The sequence below is a fragment of the Nicotiana tabacum genome, chromosome 10 (assembly GCF_000715075.1).
Source record: "Nicotiana tabacum cultivar K326 chromosome 10, ASM71507v2, whole genome shotgun sequence".
NCBI classification, from domain to species: domain Eukaryota; kingdom Viridiplantae; phylum Streptophyta; class Magnoliopsida; order Solanales; family Solanaceae; genus Nicotiana; species Nicotiana tabacum.
The window spans coordinates 114,504,216-114,515,363 of NC_134089.1; the positions used below are offsets into that span (position 1 = coordinate 114,504,216).

Consider the following 11,148-nt stretch of genomic DNA (forward strand, 5'->3'; position numbering starts at 1 on the left):
ATCTACTGCAACGTCGATCAACAACTTAGTATCATACTTTACATAGACATGAGTGTCGTCTATGGATATTACCTGCCGGCAATGCATAAAACCATCAGTGGCTGAATATGTGTTCTGATATTCATGGACTCTGCTCAAGCTTCCATTCAACAATAGTCCCGGGGTTAAAGTGTTGTAGTGCGGCCGTGTACCTGGGTAGAGATGCAAAGGACTTATCCCACTTACCATAAACAATTTCAAACGCACGTTTGCGCTCGAGAAATGTCTTTCTTTTGGTAATGGTACACCTATATACCTGGTGGACAGATGTTATACACTCTTTGATCTTGTACCTTATGGACTCTTCAATGTGTGGAATCAAGACAAGAGAAATCAAGTCAACATTCAAGTTAAAATGATTCCCACTGAATGTGTCCATTTCACAATTGTGGGTGCCAATGTATTTACCCACAACTCATATATTTGTTTTCTGCTTCCTCGCACGCAGCATCCAATTACAACCCTTAAACCATCTATGACAAATAACATTGTATACATCTGGAGATGACTCATGAGCCACCATCTCACAACACTCTTTTATGTTGTACATTCACACGGCCCTCCTTAGGCGCGCTTTATTAGGAAAAAGCATGCCCTTTGACAGCATTGTTACTCTAGATTCATCCCACATTGATATCCGAATTTCGTCAAGATCCCTTGTAAGGGCATCCACATCCGGCATACTTGGCAAATTATCAAGGTAGGGAATCTCCCTTAAATGAAACAGCACGTGGGACTCGTATACTCTTGGTCTAACGGGAAGTGGAGCATGCTCCCTCGTCAAATCAGGTTCAGCATTTTCTTCCTCTTCATCGTCACCCTCATCAGGAAAGGGTGTGTCATCTCCAGACTCATCAGTATTGTTGCCATAATCACTATTCACTTCCTGACTCTGCGCATCTGCTAGATCCCGATTAAATATATCGTCTTCGGGCAATTGAGTAAGGATCGGACCTTCAAGTTGCTCGTTTTCACTGCACAACCAATAAAATAATGAATTTGTCAAATTGCCCAAACTTTACATATAGTGTTATGACATAACGAACAAATATTTCAGAAGACTTGAAGGATCCTAAATGGATTTTTACATAATCCTGAAACTCTTTAAATAGGGAAAAAACCAGTCACGGGGTACAATTATTTGAGGTATAACGCCTTATATATGAGTGTTATACCCAGTTAAATTATTGGTGTGTCGATTAAGCCCCGATGAATTATTTGTGAGCCCAATACTTATATATAACACGGTATTGCACCGCGCTATACTTTAACGGCAAACGTGTCGTTAAGGTATAGCGCGATGCAATACCATGCTATATATATTATAGTGCCCAATGTCGCGATGCAATACCATGCTATATATATTATAGTGCCCAATGTCGTTAAGGTATAGCACGGTGCAATACCGCGCTATATATATTATGGTGCCCAATTTTTTCCCCACCTGGTTCTTTGACACTTTAGTTCCGGACTCCTAAAAGATTAGTCCGAGTAATTGTGATGCATTATTATCCTTGCAGTTGCTTGTAGCTAGGCAAATGTCCTTGACAAGCTTTTCTCACCATGTCATGGATAATGGAGCCTAATCACTTGAAAAGGACAAGTCACATAAATAGTTGTGCCAGAAATTAACCGCAATTACTGGGTATAGAGCAAAGATGCTGGACCATATTATAAAGCATTTACTTCGTACGCCTCACAGAGAAAACTAGTTGTCCTTGAGAATATATAGTGCTCGAAGTATCTTCGTTTAGTATTATAAAATATTGTTTTGGGTTTCTAACCGTGTCCACAATACATGGAATGGTAGGACAAAAACGTTGAATGGAAAAAGAAACAAAAAGCAAGCAAACCCAAGCACGCAATCCAGGAATGGGCAAAACAGAAAATAAGAAAGAAAAACAGGTCAAACATTGATCTCTACGTTAGCACATTCATTATCTTGAAACAAATCTATGGAGGTTCATACCAGCTGCAGCAACATTAGTTTCCAATTCCAACCACAGATCTGAAACATTAAATACCCTTGCAGTGACATTATCCCTTTCTCAAAACCATATCCAGTTTTGTTGTAAGTAGTTCATTCCTGAACACTGGAAAACCAACGGATGTCACATTAAATTATACAATTTCAAGGGCAGGGAAGCAATTATGGGAGGTAATCGGAAGAGTCCGGGCATTAACAGCCGTCCGAAGTGTCATATTGATAAGCAAGTCAATAGAATACATTCCATAATTTTTGTTATTTTTGAATATTTCGTTGCTATGTCTTCATGCACCACTAGCATATAGGCGTGTCCACTCCTTGGCTGGATCATTGAAGAAAAAGGAAACTCAAATCAAAGGAGTGAACGCATATCAATTTGCATAACCAGGAGATGTTAAGAGGCAGTAAATAGAAAGACCAGAATACAAACTACCCGTTTCAACAGCTTCAGCCTCATTTGACTTCCAGTGCTTTGCAATGTTTTCAGAGAGTGGATCATCCGGGTTTGGAGCACTCAAAAGTGCTTGAATGCTGAAACGAGAGTAAAAAAACTTAAACTTCTAATAACTAAAACGCTCAAGTTAGGTGCTCATTTTCACAGTATTCATCAATCTTGCATCTTACGGAGTGTACCTAGAAAGATGAGAAAACTATTTCAAAACATGATACAATATTTAATACCTCAAAAGTACAGTACGGATCTGAAGTGCAGGACTCCACTTGTCTTTAAGAATATCAAGACATATCCTTCCAAGCTTCACAACAATGGCATACATAAGCAAGGTATTTTCTGGCTTATATCCACGTGTAATAGAGTTGAAAAAGATAACAAACCTTATCAATGTTAGGATGGTAGATTTTGGTGAGGAATCGAACCTGTTAGGATTCAAGTTGATCAATGATACAGACGTTATACAAATAGCAAAACTTCATAAACATGTTAAACACATAAAGAAAAAGAAATATGCACAGGCAAATAACATCAGCAACTATTAAGATCGAGGCTACACATATTTAAGATAAGTCTATAATCGTTTGAGAAGTAAGCTTCCTGCAACTACTAAGTGACACCAGGTGCTTCATCTAGAAACCTGTTAAAGAAGTGGACCCAAGGCCTAACTCAACCCCAAAAGTTAGCTCATGGGTGAGGATTGTTCAAGACTATTTAAAGAAGCACATGACCCCCCCCCCCCCCCACACACACACACACACGGCCCAAGACATGTGGAGCATGGAAAATATATGATGGATCCCCAACATCGGGTAAACAATGATATTGAAGTGCTCTAATACCATGTTAAAGAAACGGACCTTGGGCCTAAGTCAATCCCAAAAACTAGCTCATGATGTGACGATTGCCCAAGACCACTTAAAGAAGCACATAAACCCAGACCCACCCAATGTCGGATCCAACAAAACCGATTATGAAAAGCACCCAAGAAAAGTTGCAAAATTTCACCCCGATAGTATTCCCAGATTTAGTATCTTTATGCATCTACTAAATGCCTTGCTTTTGCTATAATTCCAAACATTTGCGGGAGTAGGGAATTAGTATTTTAAGGCATGAGTACCTGCAGGCCAGAACCAATGTCATGAGATCCTTTATCTTCAATTATCCAACTGCCCCTAAGAGAACTAGTATAAGCCTGAATGCCAACTAAGCATAATATATCCAACAAATCCTCAAAGAGACATACCCCCATCAATCACTGTCCTAAGTCAATTCATTTTTATTTAATTATCTAAAAAAACAGCCACCAGGATGCTAATTTTTTTTTTGGTTGAAAAGTCTACTCCCAAACAATAAATCTCATCACCATTCTACTTAATGCCTGAACCAAAGATGCACCATAAAGCTATGCTGCTCGGACTCTCCGAAAATGTGTGCATGTTGGATCCTCCAAAAGTAGTGCATTTTTGGAGGATCTGACACGGGTGCAGCTACATTTTCGGAGAGCCCGAGCAATATAGCCATAAAGTACAACTGGAATTCCAAGAGAACTAACTGAGATGGCCGTAAATGTAAGTTAAATAAAATAGTGTTTGCGTAGTTCAGAACAAAGCATCTTTCTTTATAAGTTTAATAGAAACCACTGATACAAACAACTGTGGCCAAATGTTGACAAAAGTGTGAATAATATCACAGGCAACACATTAGTAGATAAATAAAACAATACTAATACTAAAACCTTTGTTGCTCTACGTCACTTTTGATTAACATGCCAAGCAAGTTGACTGAAGGGGACCGCTTCCTCTACTCCTCCGTCGAGGAACCGTTCTCAAGGGAAGCAAGCGATGTCGTAATGGTAGGAGGTCAGAGAGAACAAAAAGAGGTCCCATCTCATTACTTACAGATAAAACTCTTAAGCGTAGCTTTTACCAATATAAAGATATTCCATTTTATCAATCAAAAATAAAAAATCAAACAAAAGGATCCTATTCCAAATAAGAATGACTATCTCTCACATTTTGAATAAGGATGAGCGTCTTTAAACTGGAGGTGCCAGTTGGCTTGATTTCAAAGATTGATAGAGAGAGAGGGAGGGAGGGGGGGGGAGGAGTTTCCTAGAACCTAGATCAAGTTTTTAGGTGAAGTTTTGCAATAGTATTTGTACATCGCCACTACCACATAGAAACAGATTCTAAACATCAGAAAATTTTGATCATTAGTATTTTAATTCTTCCAGCACTAATATGTATCTTGACTCATAGTTCCAATAATACCAATATCCAGGTTGCCCAAGTATACCATTTTTACAACCCCAAAGTGCATATAAATGGAAGAATGGGACGAAAACAGTCACCTATACTAGTATTCCTAGAAAAGCAACCTCAACATGTACAAAGTTGTCAAACATGGTCGCGGATAGATAAGAGCATGTCCCTTAATATTTTGATTGTCATAAGCTTCTTTACATCTCACATCAAACTTTGTCTATTAACAAATATCATGATGAAATTACAAGGTAGCATAATTTTTTATCTTTTTTCAAGAAAAAAGGTACAAACTGCATAAACACTTCACCTAACATGTCCACTTAGGCAACAGTACAGCTATTAACATGGTAAAAGGAAGCAGCAAAGCTTTTACAACTAAGTTTCAAACCCGGAAAGGAACGTCCTGAAGTTAAAATGTAGCAACATATTGCCAGACATAAAGACAACAGACTATAACTTAAAAAGGCATAATGCCTAATATTTTCTCATTTCAAATTGAGATATAACACTCTACCAGGACAGAGGCTGGCAACATCAACAAAAAGAGAGCCAAAACATAGCTAGCAAAGGGATATCATCGAAACAAACAAAAACTACTTATGCAACAACGGCAACAGCCCAACCGACTACAAGACAAGTTTAACTGTAGCTTTATATAGGAACAGAAATCAAAGCACTATAACAACTGATCCAGCATGCGTAAGGTGACAGTTCAGGCTTGAAGAAAGATCAGTCAAAAAGAAATATTCCTTTATCCGTTATAAAGCTTTGAGATACCATTTCAAGAACGAATACTGCAGAATATCAACTGGAATTTGTCAAAACGTCCTTAATGTGTTTAAATACCTTAGGAGCGGCCATCGGGTACTCTTCAGGCAAAAAGAGTTCGAGCTTGAAGACACCTCCTACACAAAAAGGCAAGAAGAGGAACTTAGTCAAAAGAGAAACCAGGCAATCAGAACATACATTATTCAAATACAACTGTAGACATATCATCCACATTACTACCAAATAGAACAATAGCGGTAAACTGGACGAGTTAACAGAGAAGAATGTCGCATACAAACATATCAAGAAAACAGTACAAGGTGGTTGATGGGTGTCTTAACTAATACTAACCATGAGCAACATGTTTGTACTTCACACCAACATTCAATATTTTATACTAAGGACAGCCAGCTTTCTGCTATGCTCCAGAGAAATAAGACAGTTCATAACAAACTACCGGGAGTTGCGACATGTTAGACAATGAACTATATCAATTTGCCAAATGCAGCCACACATCTCACAATCAGTGTTATCAACTAGTCAAGTTAACTTTACATTCTACAGGATTAATTAGTGCAGTGATCTTAGTTAATTTTCATATTTGGTCTGTATAGCACACAGCAAATGAAAAGGTAGATAAATGCCCAAGATTTTAGAGGACAATATGGAACAAATTGGAGGGGACAGGGTTCAGTTTAGGCCAATTAAAGCTCAAGTGTGAAACCGGAAAAAACTAGCAACCACCACAGACCTTAGCTAGACAGTACATCAGTGAAGAAAACCAATTCACCACGAAGATTCAATTTAAACATATATCTGACACTCAACAAAAACAAGTAAATGATTTAAGCATATTTAACCGGTTGCAGTAAAATCTTAAAATTGGGCTCATTACCTTCATAAGGAGACTGTGTAGGACCAAGAATCATGACATTAAAGTATCGCATATTATCTTCCGATGGAGATGCACTTATTCCTGGTGCTGCACTCAAAGTGAAATGACAGTAAATCTCTCTTTTTTTGTTTTAATTAGTAACATAGCTTACATATATCAATACTAAAACTTGCTGCTTCAATAAGAAAAAGTCATACATACTGAGATCAACAATCCAAATCATTAATCATATCACCGAGTATTCCAAACTTCAATATTAAGCTCAAAAGTTCATCACAGCTAAAGGAAAAGAACAATTTAAAACAAAAAATTCGTGAAAATTACCAGGTTCGCTGAGAAGCCGTTGAGTTTCCTGTAAATTAAGCATATGAAAAAGTTATCAGTTAAATCGAAGTTATAAAAGCGATCAGTAGATCAAAAACCCTAAAGGATCGAGCGAAGAAGATGTAGATCAAAGGTTGAATAAGAAAGGACCTTGATAATTCTACGAGGAAGATTGCTGTTCGCCATTGGAATTGAATTGAAGGCTGCCTGGGTGGGTGGGGTTCTTCGGTCGCAGAGAGTTCACGCTAAGGGTTCTTAATTTTTCTAGAGAGAGAACTGGAGAATTGAGATAGTGGAGATAGTTTAAGAATTTGACCACTCTTTCTCACTAAAAATCTGAAATACATGTGTGGTACAATGGTTCAGTTGAGATTCTTATAGGGGCTATTTTATAGTTTCTACGTATAGTGGTGGACTGGTGCCAATACTAAAAGAGTTTTTATTTGATTTTTTTAATAATACTTCCAATTTATATGATACTTTTTCTTTTTTAATCAATCCCAAAAAAAATATTTTTTATTATTTAAAAATAACTTATTTTAGAATTTCTATTTTATCTATATTTTTATTTAGACCACAAATTTAAGAATTCTTATATTTTAAAAAAAATTGTGCCGAGTCAATACCACAAATTAAGACGGGGGAGTAATGCTAATAATAATAAACGAGGTGTAGTTTTTTAGCATGTTGGAGCTCTTACTTGGTTCTAGTTTTCTTGAATCCGATAGTTAAATTTATATTTCTTTTCGTTTTCTTGAGTCGAGAGTCTATCGGAAACAGCCTCTCTTTCTCCCTGGGCTCTTTATCTCTCTGGGGTAGAGATAAAGTCTGCGTACATACTACCCTTCCCAGACTTCACTTACGAGATTTTACTGGGTCGTTGTTTTTGTTATTGTTGTTGATAGTTAAATTTATAGGCATAATAAATCTTATATTTGTTTACTTATTCAAGTGATCAATATATCTAAGTCAAATAGTTTAAATCGTTCAAATATAACTTATTTATTTATTACGTGGTATTTTAGTAACTAGTTTTTAACTCAATAACATTTTGATAATACTAGTTGAATTTTGCTATTAATGTTACACGAATGATTAAATGAAGAAATGGTCATTAATAGAACATTGATGATTATGCTTTATCTTGACAAACATTTGTAGTTATTTATGGAGTTCAAGGATGATCTAACTAAAGAGATATTTCAAGTTGACCTAACTCAATGAGATTGGGACTTGGCTCTTTGAAGCATGTGGTTAAGAAAATTTCAAATGCTTACTTGAAGGAGGAAGAAAGTAAGGACAACTTTTATTTGTGGCTAATAATTTAGGTTTTTTTTTTTTTTTTGTGGCTAATAATTTAGGTTACCATATAAGAGCAAACTCTTGGTGAAGTGTTCGATAAGTAATCATTACCTCCAATACGTCTCTTATTTGGTTTGATTTTTTGGTTTTATAAACTTGTTACGTAGTTTTTATTTTTCACTTTGTTTCGCAACTTATTTTTTTGTTTAGTACATAACTTGAAATGATCAACACGGAAAAGGGCCAAAACTGCCTCTATAGTATTCGATTTGGTACAAAAATAGCCTTCATCCACCTATTGAGCCAAAAATATCCCCTACGATTATCTTAGTGACTCAGTTATGCCCTTATTATTAACAGACTTATCTAAAAGAAATGGAAAAATTTAATGATTATCCATGTGTTACCGTGCTATTAGCCTAAATATAAACACTTGCTAAATTAAACAGAAAAAAAACATAAACCTAAGTTTTTATTGATCCGCCCCGATTTTAAAATTCAATGTAACTTCTTCTTCATCTTTTTGATTCTGCAAATGGAAGAATTTGCGCCACTACAACATCAAGAAAAGTATCAATTTAAGCAAGAAAATGTTGAGTTTGGGAATGAAATAAAATAGGTATGAGAATAATCGGGATCTTGACTTAGGAAGTAATTCATTAAGTGAAATCAAATGAGTATGAGACAAAAATTCATTATCTCCTCCCCTGATTCAATTTCATGGAGATTGGAGAAGAAATGGGGAGTTGGCAATGAGGCATGTCCTTTTTTCGGGCGACTGTGAAGAAACCATAATGGTCTTTTTTTAAATTTTTTGATAAAGATTTAAATTTAGATCAATTGGACGATGACGCGTGGATATTAATTAAAAATATTTTTCAAATAAGTCCGTTAGTTAATAAAGGCATAAGTGAGCCACTAAAAAAACAAAAAAGGGCATTTTTGGAATAGGTAGACGGAGGACATTTTTGTACCAAATCGAATAGTCTAGAGGCAGCTTTGGCCCTTTTCCGTTTTCAAATTGGTACCTCCTTTGCTTTGTCGGCCAATGAATAAAATATTCTATCGTTTTGATAAAAAAATTAATAAAAAAAAATCGTCTATTTGGAAATGAGGACCAATAAATTTGTATATAACGCATGCAAAACGGACATTGATATGCATCTCCTCTATAATTATTGTGAGCACCTAATTTTTGTCAGTATAAAAATAATTCCTAAAAATAGATCAAAAATAATTATAGTGGATTTTAGGAGTTTTTCTTTATTTAGTTGCATTTCATGCATGTTTAATATCTTAAAATCATAGAAAAATTATAAAAAAAATTGTCACATTTTAATTCCATGCCATATTAGGTTTAATTTGCATTTTTAGGAATTAGTCACTCTTTAATTGTTAGAATTAATACATAAAAATCAAACAAAATATTTTTTTAGATTTTACATGCATTTGTTAATAGATAAATAGAATTAATTTTGCTAATAAGAGTTAAGTTAGGTTTTAGTTTAGGAATTAATTTGTTAGAATTTAAAATCAAAAGAAAAACAAAGAAAAAAGCAAAGAAGTAGATTTGGTCTTCTAATTTCATCCGGGCCAGTTTAATTCGAAGCCCAAAATTTAATTTGCTCTAAACTAGCTCAACCCAATACCATGCCCAAAACCTGGCCCATTAACCATTCCCCTCATTAAAACCTAATCCCTAATTTTTCTTATAAAGAGGAGATCTTTTAACCTAAAAGAAAAAAAATCATAGGAAAGGGAGGACCCCTCTCTTGAAGAAAACGCACCATCACCTTTCCAAACTCCAAAAATTCTTAAAGCTAAGAAACAAAAAATACAGCCACTCACCCCCAATTACAAAAGCTTCATCCATTCTCAAAATCCATGATTTTCAGCAGCATTTGAAAGAAAAATCGCAATTGTTTGAGACCAAAAATGCAGCAGCTGCTGCTGCCTTCTTCCTCCTCCATAAACAACCTCCCTTAGCCCGAACCTCACCCGAACAACCCCTGTTTCCACCAGAAAATCAGCTCACGAACGCAACAAAAGCATCTCAGAAAAGCAACGAAAATCAGCTGCAAAACAGGTCCAACAGCTGCTCAAAAATGACTCGAAAAGTACCTCCGAACCATCTCATTTCAGCTCCAAACCTCACCCAAACTGAAAAGCAGTCACAAAATTGAGCCAAAAATGTAGCTTAAATTTTCTCGAAACGAAGCTAAAAACTGCTCTGAAAATCAGCTCCAAAACAGTCCTTTCTTCACGCTAAAAATGGTAGAATCCATGGCGAAGTCGCCGACAAGATCCCGTTCGATAGGTCGGTGTTAGAGGTGGCCGATTCGAGGTTTTCCATTCGTGATTCTTTGTTCAATTCTAGTCGTCGGCTCAGAGCCGGTCCTTTTCTCTGTTGCTATACAATTTGCATCACAAGGTCCATTTCCATCTTAGATCCCAATAATATATTTGTTCTAATTGTTTGTTTTTTTTGCCTAATTTTCTGTTTTTGTTTCTATATTTTAGTTGAATATTCTCTATTTTATTTATTTATTTGATTTGATGTTTTGATCCTTCGTTTACATTAATTACTAAAGTTAGTATGTAACCTTCTTAGTGTAAGTATGCTTAGATTCAAATGCTATAACTTGGGCGTATTTTTGGTTTTGAAATGGGTTTGATTTCATGTTGTAAGTGCTTATGTGTTTTCAATTTAAAATTAATGTGGACAGTTCTGAGTTTTGTTAGTAGTATTATATGTTTAATAAGGAATTTGTCTCTAACTTGATAGATTGGAGTGGACCAGGTTTGTGATTTAATATGCAAATTGCTCATTTCTTTACATTGGTTATGGATTTAATTTTGAAGAGAAAGAAATTTTGGGCCTATAAGCTGAATTGTGCGAGGCCCATTTCCATAATGACATTTTATTGATCCATTTTAGGGTTAGCTCATTTCCATGTAATGCATAAGCTGCCCAATTAAATTAAATAAATATCTCATATAATATTGAACCTTTATACCTAGTTACATGATATGAGGTATTTAGCCTAGAGACATAATCACAACTTTAGGTACACTTCGAAATTACGCCTTAATCAAATATTCGTAAAAATGTTTT

General features: G+C 35.6%; 1 protein-coding gene across 1 annotated transcript; it reads right to left on the reverse strand.

The window, feature by feature from the left end:
• Positions 1-1,952: 1,952 nt before the first annotated feature.
• Positions 1,953-7,091, reverse strand: LOC107763735 (ubiquitin-conjugating enzyme E2 35). Its single transcript, XM_075223210.1, has 8 exons — positions 6,882-7,091; positions 6,732-6,759; positions 6,408-6,494; positions 5,591-5,649; positions 2,861-2,902; positions 2,708-2,781; positions 2,460-2,557; positions 1,953-2,348 (listed from the first exon to the last, which is right to left on the reverse strand). Exons 1-8 carry the CDS (start codon positions 6,915-6,917, stop codon positions 2,311-2,313), a joined length of 462 nt encoding a protein of 153 aa, XP_075079311.1. The 5' UTR covers positions 6,918-7,091; the 3' UTR covers positions 1,953-2,310.
• Positions 7,092-11,148: the final 4,057 nt, after the last annotated feature.

Bases quoted from the DNA above. Each gene is read 5' to 3' on its own strand.
- LOC107763735 (XM_075223210.1), bottom strand. From the start codon at position 6,917: ATGGCGAACAGCAATCTTCCTCGTAGAATTATCAAG. The intron at 6,495-6,731 runs GTAATTTTCACG...CTTTGAGTGCAG, and splicing joins ACGGCTTCTCAGCGAACCTG to CACCAGGAATAAGTGCATCT. The intron at 2,349-2,459 runs GTAGTTTGTATT...TCAATGATCCAG, and splicing joins GGCTGAAGCTGTTGAAACGG to CCAAGGAGTGGACACGCCTA.